Raw genomic sequence first — 20,880 nt, 5'->3', positions numbered from 1 at the left:
ATTTTGATAACTATATTATAGAGGGAAAAAAAGGTGATTTAGATATTTTTCTTCATCTACGTAACATTACTGACACATACTTCATTTACTGTCAAAATTCACTGGTTTAGTCCTATATTAAAGAATTATACATGAATGTAAAGTTAATTATTCACAATATATTTATAATATTTTATATTCCAAATGTGTCCCCTATCCTGTTGATAGTAGACACCAATGGTTCAATAAACATGTCCATATTTAAGTGATTGAAGCAGAAAATAACAGTTTATACTAAAAAGCTTTTATGGTCCCACAATATTTTAGTTCCAAATCACATGTGGTAACTTAGCAATTTTTCCCTGAGTAAATAATGTTTTATCTTTAAAGATGTAAAAAACTTCTGGTATAAGTGAGATTAGAACTGCTCTAGGAATTAAATAAAGTGAAGTTTATTTTTATAAATACTATTTTATTTCATAAAAATACAAAAATATAAATATACATTTATAAAAATATGAATGAATTAACACCAAGACATTCTTCAACTAAATAAATATGGCAGTAATAGTCATTCCTATTTCTTTAAGGATATATATATATATATATTTTATATTAATTTACAAAGCAGTTGAACGATGTTTCATTTAATAGTAAAGGTGATTGTAAGTCAGTTAAGAAAACATTTATAAAGTTCTTATATCTAAGAAAAGGCACAAAAAGCCTTTTATATATTTCTTATTGATTATTGATGTGATATACTTTTCTTCAGAGATTGTTAGGCAAAGAGGGTGAACTGATTATTACTTTTTAAAAAATCTATATCATTCGTATTCATTCACAGGAACTTACTGATTAAGCAAACCCTTACTAAGACAACACCTACGTATTGTTTGTAATTTCGATTTTTAAAAAGTTTTCCTCCAAGGTAGAGAATACAGGCCACTTAATCTAGTAACAAAGAGTACTTTCACTAACATAGATCAAGTAATACAACACTCAATCTCTGTCACTCTCATCACCCCCATACATATCGGCAAGTTTTTTAAAACGAGGCCCCCAGTCGCTGAGGTAATCATAATCTTGGTTGCAATCTGCTGTGAGAGACTCTAAAGAACTGAGTGAATCTGCTATGGAATCATTCCCTTCATAGGCGTATGTGGCCAGTGAATCATAAGGAGGCGCGCTTGGGTCTGAGTCATTTTCTTTTAATCTTCGATGGATAAAATCTTGTACATCAATGTTTTCCCACAAAGGCACAGTCCTTCTTATCTGGAAAATAGTTTCAGGCATTACATCCCTTCTAAGTTTACTGTCTTCTCTTGCTTCTGGATTCCTTAATGTGCCGATGTCAAAAGCTTGAGTATCTTCTTCCCCGCCCCCTTCGTCATTGTAAGTCACGATGTTGTCTCGGACATCGTCTTTCGAAATTATCAGAGGTTCCTTCTTTCTTTGCCTCTTCAATGCAGCAAATAGCACAACTAAAACTATTAACAGAGGGAGGGAGAGAGGAAGAGAGGAAGAGACGGAGGGAGGGAGGGAGGGAGACGAGATGAGATTCCATGATTCAGGTTTAAATTAAACATAGCACATTTCTATGAATGAAGTTTGTGTGGTGTGAGAGGTGCTAAGATTGGATAAAAAGAGTAACTATCTTATACAAATACAGGGTGCTTTGGGCCAATGACTGGATGAATTGAAATGATAAAGAAGCAAATATTACAGTGCCATTTATTTACTTTCAAGACTCTCCTAGGGAAGAGTTCTGGCATTGAAAAAGCTTTATGCAATTATGGCTAATGCATTTAGCCAGCTGTAAATATATGGTACCTCATTCCTCCTAAAGGAAAGTTTCTTTAAAAGTACTAAAATTCTAAAGCTATGATAATTATTATCTCAAGAGAAATTGACTATCAATATTTTCTTAGTGACTCAGGGGAGTAAATGCAAAACATTACTCATATATATATATATATGCATATATATGCATTATATACATATGTTATAGTATATATATATTATACATATATACATATGCATAAATGCATACATAATATATATAACTATATATGACAAGTATATAACAAATAACAGATAACAAATATATATGTATATACATATATATAAATATGTATGTGCTATTGAACTCATCCCTTTACATAGCTGGCATCTATTTAAATTCTTTTATAGACCTGGCTTTGAAAGTTTGCTTAAGGTTTGAAATATAACTCTAGAGCTACAGTATAAAATTCAAACTCAAACTCATCTTTAACTTATATTTATCTTACAACTCAGATATTATCTTGTTACTGAGAACTTTCTTGACATACAGTTGCAGTCAAGCTTTTTTGCTAAAATGTTAATTTTACTCCCTGTATTTGCTGTATTGTTTTTATTATTTACCTATATTATTACCTATATTGTATATTTACATATGTAAATCATATTATCAAGTTAACTGTAAACCTCCCTACATATATTCTCTTATTTTTCTTATATTACTGGAATTTAACACATATATATATATTTGACAATGAATATATGCAAAATAAATACATTATGTAATAAAAAAGTACATTTAAAAATACAAAAAAACTCATGATTTCCAAAATGTATATTTTCTTTTGAAAATGAACCGTCTTTAATTTTATATATAAGAAAAATTAATAATTAAATTAAAAAATTTCCCCCAGACACATTTACACATTGCGTGAGAGAAATAAAAAATAGGTGTCCCTTACTTTAGGGGCAGATAAATGTTTTGTCAATATTATTCATGTTTCATTGAAAAACAAGAAAATGTTGGCTTAACAATCTTATTATTTCTTTCCTCAGTCTTTGTTTGGAGATTACACAAAGCAAACTCCTTTATATTAAAACTTCTACCATAGCCCGTGAGGCCTCTATAACTCCATTAAAAGCCTATCCAATGCTATTGTTATATTGGCCAACACACTTTCCTCAGATCCTACTAATGGGTAGAAAGTATGAAAAAATGAAAATCATCAGAAGCATTTTAGTTAACCTCCACAGAATGGGGTTTGGTTGCTGAGCTATATTCAGAATCACCTTGAAGAAAATTTTCAAAAACTGTTCAGTAGAAACGAGACATCTATATTCTATTAAAAAAAGATGAATATAAGTTAAATCTAACATAGGTTTGAAATCCAACAATCTAGTGAACCATGCTATAGAAAAAGAGTTTTCTTTCTAAACTAATATTGGATTAATTTAAAAATTCTCTACTTTTTATAAATAAAATAACAACTATATAGTCATTATTTTAAGGGTTTACTAGCTAATATAACATTTACTAACCCTCACAAATTGTCCTTGGAATCTGTTCTGAGTGTTTTCACCTCTGTCAGGTCAAATTTATTTGCTTCTTTCCCCTATATTAAGGTTGTTATTCTGGGAGTATGGAAAGAGAACTCAGAGGGGCGAAGGTAAAGAACAGAAAAAAGTTCATTATTTTCACTAATCTAGAACTAGAATTTAGCATTTCTTTCTATTATGAATATCAGTAATATCTGTGTCTATTAAACCAATAGAAATCATGTATTTTACATTGCATTATATTTACAACACATCTCAAATGATCATTAGACTTGCACTAGAACAAGGCACATATGACTATAATCAAGCATATTTTGCTTTTTCTGTTTTTTATTCAATTTGGATAAATGTATTTTTGTTTTGTCATATATATACATATATATATATATAACTTTTATAAATTTAAATTATTATTCTATATTAGGTACATAAGCTTTATCTGACTGCCAAAGAAGTCCAAGGAATCAAAAAGGTTAAAAAGCCCTGCCTTAGCTTTTTACCTCCTACTTTGCCTTGTAACATAGGTGTAAACTAAGAACTATACATGTCTTCAAACTATAACAGAGTAGGACTAAAATAATATTTTCCAAGCTATATCATTATCTAGCAAAGAGCAAACTTTTAACTATAGAAATGCATTACTTCTGTCCAGCCATCAATATAAAGACTGAAAATAACAGCAAGACTGCGTTGGAAACTTTGATAATAAAAATAATAGAAAATAACTCTACATTTAGGAAATAAATTGGGAAGGTGAAAAATAAATATGTTTCTTCTATACTGTTCAGGGCATAAAGGTGATAGACTTTTGAGAATAAAATTAAGAAGGCTTCTAGGATTTCTGCATAGAGAAAAATATTATAAATTTAGTTCGATAATATTATAACATCTGAACTTATTGAGAAGGAGTACTTTCATTCCCCACGTATGCATGCATGCCTTTATGTATGTGTGTGTGTATTATTAATATAGAAATAAAAAAATCAAATTTGAAATATACATGTTTTTATGTTCTAAATTAGGAAAGTAGAACTATCTGAGCAAATAAAAAAATATTGAAAGCATAAACATAGCATTTAGCTAAAAGAGTAACCCAAAATTTAATCTCCATGGGGAATATAAAAATATTTTACAAAGGGGTTGAACTTTCTAGCAGCAGGTGGAGATGCAGACTGCTGATGGTGATGGTAGTGGTGGGTGTGTTCTAACACACCCAGAGAAAATGTTTTTCTAAATAGTTAGATACTTATAGTTAAAATAATGTTTTCACGTTGATCAATTACCCACTGAAGTCCTGCAAGGATATCTGGCCAAAGGGATTTCATCCAGATAGTTTGAAAGGATTTGCAGTGAAAAGGAGCCAGCACATATGTGCATTGGAACATAAATTTGGCTAGCTCTCCTGCCCTAAGCATAAGCATTTTGGATGAATACTTGATGGAAACAATTTGGGGGGGAATGTTTTACAGTGGAACAACTGTTTAATTGAATTAAATCGTTGTCCTGTTAGGGCATGCTCAAATAAAACATTTGGTATTGGAAGCATGACTTTATTTAGAAAACATTGCTGAACTAGATATTCCAAAATGCCATAGTAATACTTTTAAAAAATGACCTTAGACTTTTAATTTGGTGTACTGCACCTATATATAAAAAATTTTATGAAAAAAAGTTAGTCTTATTGTGAGCTTAAATACATTTGCCAATTAGTTGTCATATGTATATGACAGTATTCGTTAGTAATATTATTTGCAAGATAGTCTTTGGTTTTGAGAATAATGGTTAAATAGAAGATTCTGAAATCAAATAATCTCAGTCTGAACATTAGTTAAAACACTTTTTAAATGAGTGAATTTGTGTAAGGTTTTTTGCCTTTCTGTATAATACAAGTATTTACTTTGTAGAGTTGAAATGAAAAATTACATTAAGTATTAAATGTCCTTAGAACAGTGACTGTGGTTAGTTAGCACTATCCATATATCTACATCATCTATATCTATATCTGTTTCTATCTATATCTGTACTTATACTATACCTATACCTATATCTATATCTATATATGTCTATATATCTCTCTACATATTTATATCTATATCTATCTATATCATCTATTTCTATATATCTATATCTATATCTATTTAAATATATATATATCAGTATCTATTTATATCTTTGTTTTGGTCTTAGAAAGCTAGACCTATCTCACAGACAATATCCTAATTTTCTTTTTCCTAGTTGGCAGGACAAGTTTAATAAAAGTGTTAAAATATTCTATCCTTAGCTATAGAGAAGAGAACTTTGCAGTGCATGATCACTAGGCAATGAGGGGAAGACTTCTGTGAGTTAAATGAGCCTTTGGTGAGGTAGCTTTACCAAGTAGTATGATGACACAGAGCAGGATGGCAACGAGAGCTCCCGTGCTCAGGCCAGCCGATAGGACCAAGGCCTCTGCATTGCAAGACTGCATGTTTCCTTGATTATCGCAGGCACACACACGAATAGTGAGTGTGCCAGTGCTGCTTTGAATTGGATAATCATTGTCAAAGATTAAAATTGGCAGCAGATAGGTATTCATTTTGCTGCGGCTATACCCATCTTTACGAGTCATGATTCCTGCTGTATTATCTGGAAAAAAAAAAAGGTGGGGAAAAAATCAGAACAGTTTTTGATTTTGCATCTTAAGGTCTCATACTATTTTCTTGTTCTTTAAAAAATGTTCTATACCTTTATTATCAACAATAGTGAAGTTCGGATTGAGAGGAAACTCTGGCACTGGTTCAAAGAAGAATTTGTGTCCTCGGGGAGGGTCGTCTTTGTCCATGACACTGACAGTCTGAATCAACTGAAATGAAATAAATTAATTAAATTAAGCAGAATAAAAAGCAAGTCTTGTTATTATTAAACATTTTTATTTAGTGTTTTTGTTTTAAATATATCACTGAAATTAAAAACACAAAAATATGCCATTTTTCAGAAAATTATACCAAGATTTTTTTATAGTTCTGTCTAATGAAACGTATTTAATTAATAAAAAAAATCCATCAAATATTAGCTTATAGTGTATCTCTATGAATCATTATCTGGTTCCTGGACACTTCAGTGTCCAACCTTAAAGAAAATTTGATCACTCGAACATGTATCATTTTTTAACATTGTTAGAAAGCACTAGTCTGTTCTGTTATCCAGTTGCCAATCTGCTGCCTCCTCCACTGCATAATGTTTATCTCAAAGGCAGAGAATGTAACATATGCATTTTTTTAAAAAAACACAAGGGCTTAGCATAACCACTTACATAGAGAATACTATTAATATAGTTTTTGAGAATGAGCAATATGTCATATAATACCAGAAATCAAAAGATTTTTAGAGCTATGGGGCACCTTAACTACAATTATATTGCATATTTTATTAAAATTATTTGCTTGCCTTTTAATGGTATTTGCAAAGTTTAAAAAGATATACAAATAAATACTTCTAAAGCTTCATAAAAATCAGTGTCAAAGTTGAGAAATTATAGAACTCTTAGCTGTGCTCACTGTAAGTAGTGTGATGACTAGAGCATCAAATGACAGATTGGGCACAAAAATTTCACCAAGCATTTTATTGTGGAAAAAACACCAAGCTACTCATCGGGGAGCCTGTTTTTCTAGTCCTGAGTCTGCCATCTGTGTGATTTGAAATCACAGCCTTTTAATTACTCTTACTTTCAAATTTCACTTCTACAAAAACAAACAGTTGCACCACTTACAGGTATAATAATTTGACATTCTTTGATGAACAATTATTGGAATTTCACAGTTGTTTGATGTATCCATTGTTTTCATTATTATGTAGGCATACCAACTTGTATGTTCACTAGTCAAGACCTTTTCTCTAATATTTGATATTAACCATAATTTCATTTATTTGATTGGCAGAGTGACACGTAACCTAATGTGATTTTATACAATGCTTCCAAAACGTGCACAATTAGTAATACACACTTAAATCACTTTTTCTCCTTAGTTTGTAATGTGACATAGAAAACATTTACATAATACTTATATTCTTGCTCAACATTCTGTTCCAGAATAGCAAAAATATTTTTAATATTTAGTAATATTTTAAATCATAAATAATATTCATATTTTAATTATGACTCTGAGTTCTTGAAATGAATTGATAGACCATTGAATAAACATATTTTAAGAGAGAATAGATAACAGTATCTTAGAAGATATTTTATTCTTAACTTTGTATTTTTTTAAAAGAAAATTGTTTTTAATCAATTCTATTAACAATAACATAGAAATTGTAATAGTAGTATGTATTAAAATAATTACAATTAGTTCATATCAATTATACTTTATTATTATCAAACATTAATTTGTAACATATCAATAACTCATATGAATCAATACAAGAAAAACATACTAATAGACAAATAATTAAAGAATACCCATAGGCTATTGTCATTGGACATGTGTCTCTCCAAAATACATGTTCAACTCCTAATGCCCAGTACCTGCAAATGTAATTTTATTTAGAAGTAGGCTCTTTGCAGATATAGTTCAGTTAAGATGAGGTTATATTGGATTAAGGTGGGCCTTAATCAAATAAATGGAGTCTTCATACGAAGAGGAAAATTTGGACATGGAAAGATAGAGGAATGACAATGGTGACAGAGATTAGAATAATTTGGGTTCACAAATCAAGGTATGGCTAGAAAATGGCAAGAATGTATCTCTGCCTACAGCTTTCAGAGACAACATGAACCTGCTGACACATTGATGTTAGACTTTTAGCCACCAGACTGGGGGTGAGAATAAAATACATTTCTGTTCTTGTTAAGCTGTCTAGTTTGTGGTAATTTGTCAGGGTAGGTTTAAAAAACTAATATGATGTTATCTGTGAAAACTTTTTATTTAAAAGGCCACATATTTATGAAAAAATATTTAGCTTCAATAATTTCGGAGGATTTCCTGTTATTGGCAGACATTTATATCTGTTACTCAATAAATAGACAATTATTTATTTACATGTGATGAGAGTTATCACTAGGTATATGACGTATTTGGAGAGCTATTTGAACACATAGATGAGTACAGATAAAATTTAATTATTCCTACTTTGAGAATTATATCAAAGGAAAATAATATTGGGTAGTGTATAAATATGAATGTACTATAATACATATTATAGTGCTGTCTCCTAGAGTAACATTTTGTTGGTAAACCAAATTTCTATTAATAGGTGTGTAGATAAATAATCTAATTAATGTATGTCTATGCTATGATACTGAAGATTCAAATTAAAAATAATCACTTATTAAACTGAAAATATGCCCATTACATGTTGCAAAGTGAGAGAAGGAATACAATTTTTAATCCAAATAACTGCGTAATGATTCTTTGTTGATAATAAAAAATCTTATTTTAATTTTTGTATGTAAGAGGAATGTAGTATATATTTTTCTTAGCCTACTTGGGCTGCCATAACAAGGTACCACATACTTGGTGGCTTAAACAACAGAAATTTATTTTTCCCCGGTTCTAGAGGTTGAAAGTTTGAGATTAAGGTACTGGTACGGTGAGCTTCTAGAGAGAGATCCCTTCCTGGTTTGCAGATGGTTGCCTTATTCTTACATGTTCAAATAATTTTTCCTTTGAGTATATGCATGGAGAGAGAGTGATCTTTCTGGTATCTCTTCTTTAAAGGACACTGGTCCTATCAGAGCAGAACCCCACTCTCTAGACCTCATTTAACCTTAACTGCTTCCCTAGAGGCCCCATCTCCAAATACATATTGAGGGGTAGGGCTTCAACATATAAGTTTAGGCAGGGACAGAATCATTCAGTCCATTTTAATCTCTATTGGAATAGAAGACTGTATTTTACTTTTATTTTCTATATTTAAAAAGACATGATGGCATTATATAGGATTCTTAACATCTACCTACTTTTCTTTAAAGAAATATCTAAATGACTGGTAAAAGTCTCTTTCAGTACAATGTGTGTAGTTACTGTCATTTTTTAAATACTGTATTAGTGTCAAAAATAAACATTCTGCATTTGCTTAAAATTACTTTAGAGATATCTGAAATGTTATTTAGTAAGAGGACTTTCTATCTCTTCAAACAATCTTTATCTCACTAATATTAAAATTGAAAAATCACAAACAAAACATAACATATTAAACCAAAATGTTTTGACAGCGATTAAAAGTGGCATAATGTAATCTACAAAACAGTTATTATGATTCCCTTTACATTAACATAGAACAATTTTATTGTCATATTTTATCTTTTATTTAATAATGTTTTTTCATTCTGAAGATAATTCAGTATCGACATAATTATGAGTTCAGGTACATGTGATATTTGTTATGTAGATGGTATATAAATTAAAGCATATGTTATAACTTTTCCTATTTAGCATAAACTGAATAACAAAAGCAATTTTAAGATTATTGTGTTTTTTAGTAAGGGACAATAATCAAGTAATATGAAGAATTGACAGTAGTTTGCATGAAAAACAATGTGCAAGTGAATGTCATTTGCCTTCATGAAGAAGAAATATTATTTTTAAAGTTTATAATAATTTATTTACCTGCCCAGGTTTTGCATTTTCACAAACAAATGTTTCATAGTACATGGCAAATTCCGGAGCATGGTCATTTATATCTAGAATTCTGATGAAGACAGGAATGTGGCTACTTTGTTTTGAGTTATCTGCAACGAGAACACGTGTAAGATTTCAGTCTCATTTACAGAGAAGCGCTAATACCACTCTCCCCCTTTGTAACTTAGCAACAGATCATTTCTGTGGTATTCACTACTTGATTGGATTGCTGATGGATATCTCAGCTTCCTTACATGGTCCAGATGGAAAGCATGATAAAAAGAGGAGATTATGATTGAGAATAAAGTATTATTTCTAAGAGAGAATTTTCTTAGACTGATAATTATTTTCATGCAGTTAAATTATATTTCTATACTATAGAAGGTGTAAATTGTTTAAAATAAATGAATATTTATATTCATTAAGTTAAAAATTGAATCTAATACAATCTAAATCATCTCTCTCAGCTCTTGCTAATAATAAAACCATTCCATTCCAGAAAAGTAAAAAATTTACTTATTGCCATTATTTTACCACTTCGGTAAAAAGAAAAATGTGTTCAGATGGATGCGTTCCAACTTACTTATTTCTGTGGCTGTAACGGTGATGTTGTGCCAAGGAGACGATTCCCGGTCAAGGGGCTTCAAAGTGAAAATTGAGCCATTTTCTGCATTGATACTGAAAATCCGCTCCATATCAGTGTGCCGATCCACAGAGTATCTAGCAAAAAAGAGACTTGTGAATCCAGGATTTCGTTTAAGATCATTCGTTTATCTACTATTTCTTAAAGTTATAGGCAGTTCACATGATTTTATAACAAAGACATGACCAGTAAAATGTGGAGAACTTTTTTGAATTTGTTTAATGTATCTGTCATTTAGGCAATTTGATATATTTGGTTGTTTGCATTATTCCAGTTCTATGATTATGTGTACTTTGAAATCATTATTTATACTCATGAACCCTTGTGGCAGCTTTCAAGTGAGTTTTTCATTGTCATTTGATTTACTTGTCCTATCAGAGACCTATGCTATGCTAGAGACATATTAAACTCAAGAGAGTCAATTGCATTAGATAAATTAAAATTATGTTTAAAAAAAAAAACATAAAGACATGTGTCCACAGAGCCCTATGAGAGTAAGTGAATATGGAGAGGCCATTGTAAAAACACATTGCTCCTGAATGGCTCTTAATTCAGGGAACATCTCAATCGAATCATAGATCTTCCTCCAATCTGTCCCTATAACGTATTCCAAATAAAAATGAGATGCCATTACCACGGAGTTCGGTGACTCTCATTAGGGACGGATATGGAAGATGTCACTATAAACTTTGCATCGTTCTACAGTTGGTGAAATACCACCCTCGCCATCCCTTACAAGGAAGTCCATCTCCCAATCCTTGGAACCTAGTCCTTGGAACTTTGTGGAAGTGATCACATTTAAAGAAATTGAGATGGGAGATTAGCCTTAATCATCTAGATGGGCCTTAACTAATCATAGGAGCCCTTAAAGGTGGAAGAAAGGATAGAAAATAAAAAGCTAGCTTAAATGTATTTTTTTTTTTTTTTAGTTGCACCAGGCCATGTTAGGCTCTAGTAGCTAACACTTTTTACATCTGTTTGAGATCTACTATTGAATGTTAATTGTACCATGATAGAAAATTAAGTGTTTCTCAAAAATTAATGTTTATATGAATCACACGAGGGATCTTGTTAAAAAAAATTCCGATTCAGGAAGTTTAGTGTGGGAGCTGGAATTCTGCATTTCTAACAAACTCTTAAGTGAATCCCATGTGGCAAATCCATGGACAAGGCACATGTAGCAAGGTTATAGATCATGGGATAAACCAATTAGAAAAAGGAAGAATGACAGACAACTAAGAGACTAATCAGCATCTTCTGGCATCCTCACTCTTCTAGTATCTATTAAAGGCGTGTAGCCTTTTTTATCTGGTGAATTAGGGAATTACAGTTCTCATTATAAATTTGTAATATACTTTCTATCTGGCCCTGACTTTGACAAATAGAAATAATACATATGTCGGTTTTTAAACATTGTGAAACATTGGCAATTTTTAAATATTGGGTCAAAACATATTTTTCTAAATTCTACGATTTTGGGAGTTGGGTTGTTTTAAATAACACCTGACTTAGTCTATTATTATGAAAATTTTGCTGAATTTAAGGGATATGTCAGTAAACTCAGATTTCAAAAATTTTAATAATTTTGTGTAGTAAGTACATAATGGTTCTCGCCTAAGTTTTTTTCAACTAAACTTTCTAAAATTATTTGTTCAAACTCACAAATATTGCTTCAAAGTGAGTTTTGGTCCTATCTATCTATCTATCTATCTACCTACCTACCTACCTACCTATCTATCATCTATCTATCTATCTATCTATCTATCTATCTATCTATCTATCATCTATCTATCATCTCTCTCTCTCTCTCTCTCTCTATCATCTATCATCTATATCTTTCTAATCTATCATCTCTCTATCTCTCTATCTTTCTATTTATATCAGGTTTCATCTCAAAAGTAGAATAGCTAAAAACTTTTTGTAGCTGTTCTCAGGTTCCTTTCTGTACCTTACTCACAAAATATGAAACCAGCTCAGTCACCTTCTTGTCTTCCTTTGGAAGGGTTGAGCAATGGAGAATAGAGATGCAAAGAAATGATAGCATTTTCTCACTTTTTCAATAATCATGATTGTAATTTTCCTACATAATTGTTATAAGAAGAAATTGGGGATTTTTGAAAAACTTATATGATATATGGTCACTGCTCAAAGGTAGCTATACTTCTGGGTGGGAAATCCTAGGTAAAAAATAGGATAATTAGAAACCTAAATATAAAAATAAATATATAGAATGCATATTTATATGTATGTCTGTATATGTATGTCTGTATTTCCCGGAAGCAAAAATTGTATCAAGTTTTAACTAAGAATTCATTGTCAGATAAGGATCTGAGATAGTTCTTATTTTTAACATACCTATTCATGTACTAAAATTAAAGATGACAGTCATATAAATATATTTGTTTCATTTCTATTGCTTAATAGTGCTAAAATGAAGCCAAATATAGTGTTTTCTGTCTCAAAGTGTCTATCCCCTTTAATTTAATTCCTAATGTGGGCTGAAAAAGTCACTGGAATATTAAACAATGTATTACTTTTTCTTAAATACTTACATTAAATTCTGCTTACAAATCAAAAATCAAAATGAACACAAATACAGCAAAGTAAAAAAACAACAACCACATCTATGTGTTGAATGGACCTCAATGCATAATATTCACCTATGTGTATCTCTTTCCACTGTCAGAAAGTTCAATAGTTAACCATTATCTGCTTATGGCCAAATAGATTTTGGATTTCTTCCTACTGTTCACATTAAGATCAAAGTGGAAGTAAATACCTTTGTGCCCATTGCCGCTTGCCTTAGAGATTAGCATGGGCTTTCTATGATTGAAGGATGGCTAACAATTCTAACATTATACAAATTTATCTTTCACTCACTTGGAGCTTATGTGGAATAAAAACAGGTTGGAATTTGGGATGCATTATTCTTAGGTTCCACCCTGTTAGGCGCTGTTTTCAAGTTAAGAATTTGTGAAGGAATATCACTTTGATGATTTAGAAATAGCTCACTTTAACATTAACATTGCAAACATCCAGGTCTATATTCAGAAATTTGCCCCGGTGAAAATAATGTTCTGAAGTTTTCAAAGCCCAGGGATAATTGTTTTTTACTTAGCAGCCAATGTTCTATTTTCAATGCAGAACAGGCTATTCCGGTTAACCTATTAATAATAAATGCACCGGATTACAACAAATGAGCAGAAAGAGCCTGATAAATACTTAACACAGGACAAAACTATCTTTATGTTCTGGTGGATGGCCTATTAAAACACTATTTTATTGATCCCTTTACACTGAATTTGAACATTTTTTTTAAAAAAGATCATTGGCCTAATTTTTTTAATAAATGCCTTCTGCAGAGACAGGATCCAATCACATAGGTGTCAAATAACAAGTAAAAAAGATTACAAGGGAGCTGAGCCTGTGAAAGTTGAACTCTGTTTTTAGTTGCCTTTTGTTTCTTATTTCCCACCATTAACAGTTAAACACATATCAGATCCCTGTATTTCCATCTACTGCAAAAAAAAGTAAATTAAATTACAGACACCAAAACACATAGATAATATGCAGAAATATGTCAAAGATAGCATTCTTTATGTTTTACTGAATTCCAGGTCCATCATCCATCAACTAAGTTAAAATAATTTGGTTATGGGTTTGCTCTTCCCAGGTACTGCTTTCTAAAAATGTGTTGTCTAGCTATGAGCCATGAAACCTTCAGTCCTTTTCAAAAGAATGTGGCTATATAATGTTTGAACAAATAGTTCTATTTTTTTTCCAGATATTAGTGACATGATTTTAAAATGATTATTTTATTCTCTGTAATAAAATCAAGCAAATATTAGGCAAGCAGTTACACATATATGAATGCACTAATTCTAGCTTATGATGGAATTATGTACATTTTATTGAGGCATAACTAATTTCTCACTAGCAACTTTGTCTTGGATTTATTTCACGATTCGACTGCAGTAAAAAGGATTTCTTCAAAAATTTGTTAAACTTTAAATATGGTGAGCATAAAATAGGTATAAAATGAGACAACATGTTTTTTTCGGAACCTGTAGAGCTATAATCAATCCTATAACTCGGGAAATTCATGATTACTTATGAGGTGAAGCAAGCTGACAACAGCTGCTAATTGTAACCATAATCTTATGTTGCAAGTGGCAGATGTATTTCAGAAAATATGTTTGATGAACAGATTTACTGGTGAGTGAGAATTAGTTCCCAAGCTTTCCCTGAAAAATGTTTCTCCATGATGCTTATCATAGTCTATTTTGCTCTGGGGATCAGTCAGCCTTCTAAATTCTATCAGAGCAAACAAAAGTCACCTACCACAATGTCGCCTCCTTGTTAGATTATTACTGGTTTTTCACACTATAATTGTATATCTACAGCTTTTTTTGCATACGTTTTTGCGTTAACAGGAATCAGCCTATACACTATATTTTCAAGCGTGCCTTATATATTGGAAGACTTGGCAGTATAATTTTAGAAACATAATTTGAGATTAATTTGTTCTCTCAATATTTTTTTCTGTCATAATTCTTGATATTTTAAAGATAAAATTACTATTTGCTGTCTTTTCAAAACTTGAGTAGCCCATAAAAAACAAATATTTCTAGGAGAATTATGAACTTAAAAATTTATCAGCCATTTTTAACTTCTGTAGAGCAAGGCTGCAAATCAGTTTTTGACCCAGAAATTTTACTTAAGAAATTATAACCTGATGATATTATCAGATACGGGGAAGGATATATATGTGTGTATGTGTGTATATATACGTTTCCAATCTAAATTTTTATCAATGTTGTACTACCTACATAATAGTATGTTATTTTATACAATAAAAGTTTATCAAGAAGTTAATATTAGCAAATATTATAACTAATAAAATACATACTTATATATATAACATATGAGTTCCACTTAATAAAAAAGTAGTTAAGGATACGAATGTGTATAAATGTAGTATAATATCCAAGTACTTGAAACAACTCAAAATGTCAACCAATAAGTGAATAGATAAACAAACTGTGGTATTCCCATATGCTGAGATATTATTCTGCAATTAGAATAATAAACTATTGATGCACAGAACAACATAGAAAAATCTCAAGATAATTATGCTAAGTGAAAAAAGGGACAAAAGAGAATACTGTATGATTCTATTTATATAAATTCAAGCTAATCTAATCTAATTTAATCTAATCTAATCTAATCTATATTAATAGAAAGTAGATTATCGTTTGCCTGGGGATGGGGTTGGGTTCCAGGAAGTTTAACAGAAAGGAATTACAAAAGAGCATGAGATAAGGAGGATAAGATAGCTATATATGTGATGTTTTAAGGGGCATATGAGTATTCCAAAGTATATCAAGTCATACAATTTAAATTTGTGCAGTTTATTTTTGGTCAATAATACCTCAATACATTTGCCAAAAATGAAGAATAAAAATAAAGCCATAATTTTCTAAGTATACATGCCTAGAGTGTGAGCTTGTAAAATTTTCTATTGTGGGTAATGGAAAAAGCGAAGAGAAACTAGACCAAATTTCGAGAAACAAAAGCCACCTTTTGTCTTTTTTTTGTCCTTGAGTGTTCTGCTTTGTACCACCGAAGTCATTTGAATTAGTCTGCAAAGGGGAACCTTATATCAATTATCTTCAATTAATAAGATTGTTAGGAAAGCAAAGTATATCTGCTAAGGAATTGGCTATGTATTTAGATTAACAATAGTTTGAATCCTCAGTCTGATAATTTGTACTATGTGCTGGGGAAAGTTCCTTAAACTCTTTTCATCTCAGTGTATTCTTCTATAAAATGTAGATGATAACAACAGTATGTACCAGATAAAGCTGTGATGAGGCTTAAATAAGCTAATAAATATGAAGCTCTTTAGACAGTTGTAGTTCATAACAAGTGTTCAGTAAATGTTAAATATTTATGGAGAAAAGGATGGGCAAAATATTTGAGTCTCACGTTATAAATTTGATGCACATTCGGAATAACAGAACACGTACTTTGTTGTTTATTAATTGACTTCATGATAAATGAAAACATTTTGTAGAATGGAGTGTTACACTTCTAAAGCTTGATGAAACTTTTGATGTTCTCTGAATAAACAAATACCTTTGGCAACATAAGAAAGTTGGGTGCCTCTCTTAAGTTAACCAACATTCATTGAATTCCTAGTATGCAAAATATAGTACTAAATGAATGAGGAAAGGATACACAGATTATTAAGATCTGCTCTTATTCATACTGAGGAATGCTCAATAGTTTGGCAATAAATGGTTCTTCATCTGAAAGAGTTAATATGCTGCCACTTATCTACAACTTTCTAACAATAGTAGTTGATAAAAGTTACAATCGATGACTTTTTAAAAACCATAAATGTGGAATTTAATATAAGCATTTGGTGCCACAAACTAGGGAGAAATGAGAGCACAGACATCATTGATTACTATTTTTTAGGAGAGAATCTGGCAAAAACTATCAATGACAGATATTTCATTGAGCAGTTATAGCTATTGGTATGAACTATGTCTTATCTTTTTATTAAATATAAGTGGTGTTTATTTCCGTTGCAATATTGCAAACACAAAAAAAATTTGAAACTTTCTATTGTTACTTTTTAAAACAAAACAAATGCACATATAAGAAATGCCAAAACCAATCAGCTGGATATGATTTCAATAAAATACAAACAAACATTATTTTGGATATAAACATACTAGCACATATATATAGACCACTGGAGAACTAGATTACTTATTTATTTCATTTTAGTTTTATTTTATATAATATGGGCATTTTAAATTAATGCATCTTATGTATGTTGATAAAAATTGGGTGAAATTATCTATGTATTTGTATTATAAGTCATATTTTTAAAGTAATTTGAACCTGAACATTTATTTAAAAGAGAAAGTTGACTAAATTATATTCTAATTAACCTAAAATTAACCCAATATTTTAATCTAATATTAACTACAGATTAAAACTTTATGGACTTATACTATATTAATCAACTAACAAATTCAATATACATTATGATATATTTAGTGCAAAAATATTGCTTCGTAAATTAACTATTGAATAGTCAATACTCAATACAACTTATAAAAATGATTGTATATTTTGCACTGTGCTTTTTAATTTTCTACGTGTGATAGTACAACATGAACTTGGAAATTCTCATTAATAATTTAACCACTTATTTTCCTTAATTAAAAAATTAAGTTGTAAAGCAGCCATTTTATGCCCTTACTAGGCACATATTAACAGGTAATGTATTATTTATCTGTATTTCAGCGCTGTGTCTTCATTGACATATCTACACATCTTCGTCCACCCATCCTATTTATCCCATTTATGTCACAACTATATTTACATTCTTCTGAAGCACCATATACAGATTCATTTAAGCTTCTGGAATATCTGAAAGCTTTCAAATAGTTTTTACAATATTCAACCTTTGGGAAAGTAAAACGCTATACTATACAATTCTAAACTAATTTTTAATACTTTTACCATTCTCAAATATTTCTTTACTAATTCTGTGTTATTATTAGAATACAACTGGCATATTGTTTTCCTAAAATTTCGACATATGGTATGCCTAGTGACTATTTTCAAAAGAAGATATTTCAACATTTTCAAAGTATCTATAACATTTCCAGGACAATTTTTTTCTAGTTTATTTGCTTAGATTACTTATTATTTGAACAATCATTTATCCAAGAGAGACACTGAGACAGAATCACAACAGCTAAGGGATTAAAATAAACTCTGGAGCCAGACAGCCTGATTTTCAAATCCAGTTTTGCCACTAATTATTGGGCTAGTTATTGACTTAAATGCTCCATGCCTTAGTCTTATCTACAGAAATATATAATAATGGGATCTACCTTGTAAAGTGATGAGTCAAATAAAATAGTATAGCCAAAGCACTTAGAAGACAGCACAGTTTACAGTTTGTGGTATGGAAGTGTTTGTACTTGATCATACACTGTATGATGATGTTTTTTTCACACAACTTTTAAATACTAAAAATATGGTTTTTTTTGAAAATTTAAATTTTCTCAAAATACTTACTTTATTAAATTGTTCATGGAATCTGGGTCATATGCTGTAACCTGTCCGATGATGCTGCCCTCCTTTACATCTTCATCTACTTCTATCAGGTAAGAAATTTTACTGAACACAGGAGGCTCATCTATATCTTCCACAGATATTTTGACCGTGGCTGTGTCTTTGAAAGGTCCCAGGTGTAGGAATCGTGGATCAGGATGAGTGTTACTGGCAACCACTCTTAAAGTGTACAGTATTTTGTTTTCAAAGTCTAAGTTCTGAAGTTAAATAAAATAAGAAAAATTACTATAATACAGCAGACATAACAAGGGAAGCTAATTTCAAAATTTAATAACCAGCTCTCTTAATGGTACCAATAATCCTGGGTAAATAATTTTCCCAATTATTGCTTTATATGTATGTCAAATAAATTAGTAAATACTTGTTTCCCCTTATACTTCTATATAGGGAGTAACTATAATGGTAAATATAATGGTATACACATTAAGATTAATTCCTACTTAGTAATGAATTTCACATTTTAGTGGTCACATATAGGTTATTTATTTATTATTACTATTAAAGTCATATGAAGTTAGAATCAGAGGAAATCTTGGAATAAAGTAGTGATTTAGCAAACTATTTATGTATATAAGTTGCTTTTTTAGGTTCTGCATTTCTAAAAAGAGAAAAATCATTTCTCTAACTGAACACGGTGATAAGAAAGATGCTAATGAAAGCAGAGCAATCAAGACAATATAATCAATATTTAGCCGGAATAGTCTATGTAAAGCTTCATAACATTCTCTCACAGTGCATTAAAAATCAAGAAATCCAACAGAAAACACATAACATCTTCAGATTCCATCTATTTGAATAGACCATCACATTTAACAGTTTAAATATGTTGAAGAGTGCATGAATTAAAGTGATGGCTGCTTGTCTACTTTTTTCTGCCATGGAGAAACAAAAAACAAGTACTTTTGAGGTTATCTAATCCTAGTTTGATTGTCATCTACTAAAAGCACAAGCAGTTGAGGTTCTATATCACTTTTTTAAGTGTCAGTGATGAAGGTGCTTAACTTACTTGAAGTGAAATCACAACTATTCCCACTTACATGAAGGATAGACAGCATGTAAAGAATGGGGAAAATAAATCCGAGGCTTTTCTTCCCTTAACTGAAAAGCAAAAATAAACCATAAAGTGTTCAATGAAAAAATGAAGACAGCAAAAAGAAACCTGTTTGACAGTTATAATCCCTTCCTGTGTAGCCTTGTCAGTGATGACATCAAACATGTCAGCTCCGTCTCCTTCAGCAATGCTGTATTCCATTTCAGCATTTTCCCCCACATCAGGGTCATTGGCTTTTATCCTTCCAAGATGGGTTCCAAGAGGTACAGACTCAGGAGAATTAAATTGATACGTACCTGAAAATTAAATCAGAGCTCTTTTGACATTTCATCTTTAGACAACAAAGTCCTTTATTTCCTTTGCCTATTTTACTTAAATAAATTAATTTTAAATTGGGAGAGTTTTTTTTTTTAATCATATTGAATTGTACGCTGTCAAAAATTAGAGATTTATTAAGTTGGACAAATAATTTATAAAGGCAGAACACTCTCATTTTGTAAGTGAGCAATATAAGTTCCAGAAAAAGTAAGTGAATGTCCCACGGTTGTCTAGATATTAGAATCCAGAATTTGACTTAACAGGGCAAGAAACTAAATAAATCTTTTAAATAACTTAATATACATACAATTTGTAATGACAATGTTGAAAGCTCTAGATAAGCAGTAAATATTTGGTTTCTTGCCTTTTTAACCACATTTTTATATTCTAAGTCAGGGATAGAAAAATAAAGAAGTACACAGAATTTTTTTACATGTAAATGGCTTTAAATGAGATGCAGTTCCAGCCAATCATTACATTGCATTTTAGTTTGTGACTATTTATTGTAAATACAAATTAGAAATATTACAAAAAAAGTTAATAAATGTTTTTAAACATTACATGCTGAACTTTATATAAGGCTAATGACCCTCTATGTTAACTTATTTAATTTTAACATTAGTCCTCATAGGACCAAGGAAGGTATATTATCCCCAGGATAGGGCTCAAGGAAATCATTTTGTAAAATTGGAGAAAGTAGAATGCAAAACTAAGGCTCTCGAACTTCAAATTCTGTTATTTTTCCAGTGGTGAAAAAGAGAGAGTGGATTTAAATTCTCATCACTGGGCAA

At 30.6% G+C, this 20,880-nt stretch overlaps 1 protein-coding gene across 2 annotated transcripts in view; it reads right to left on the bottom strand.

Moving 5' to 3' along the window:
* Positions 1-520: 520 nt before the first annotated feature.
* The window catches only part of CDH9 (cadherin 9), a 58,855-nt gene continuing 38,495 nt past the window's right edge, over positions 521-20,880 (bottom strand). For both annotated transcript variants that reach the window (XM_039842542.1, XM_039842543.1), the window contains 7 exons: positions 19,880-20,067; positions 18,664-18,917; positions 10,498-10,634; positions 9,903-10,024; positions 6,040-6,157; positions 5,689-5,940; positions 521-1,466 (listed from right to left, as the gene is read on the bottom strand). In XM_039842542.1, the coding sequence (XP_039698476.1) occupies positions 979-1,466; positions 5,689-5,940; positions 6,040-6,157; positions 9,903-10,024; positions 10,498-10,634; positions 18,664-18,917; positions 19,880-20,067 (1,559 nt within the window). In that variant the 3' untranslated portion in view covers positions 521-978. The remainder of the gene's footprint in view (positions 1,467-5,688; positions 5,941-6,039; positions 6,158-9,902; positions 10,025-10,497; positions 10,635-18,663; positions 18,918-19,879; positions 20,068-20,880) is intronic.

Source organism: Pteropus medius, unplaced genomic scaffold (genome assembly GCF_902729225.1).
Source record: "Pteropus medius unplaced genomic scaffold, Ma_sr-lr_union100, whole genome shotgun sequence".
Classification (NCBI taxonomy): domain Eukaryota; kingdom Metazoa; phylum Chordata; class Mammalia; order Chiroptera; family Pteropodidae; genus Pteropus; species Pteropus medius.
The sequence above is the reverse complement of the archived record's forward strand: the minus strand, read 5'-3'. Positions and strand labels throughout refer to the sequence as shown.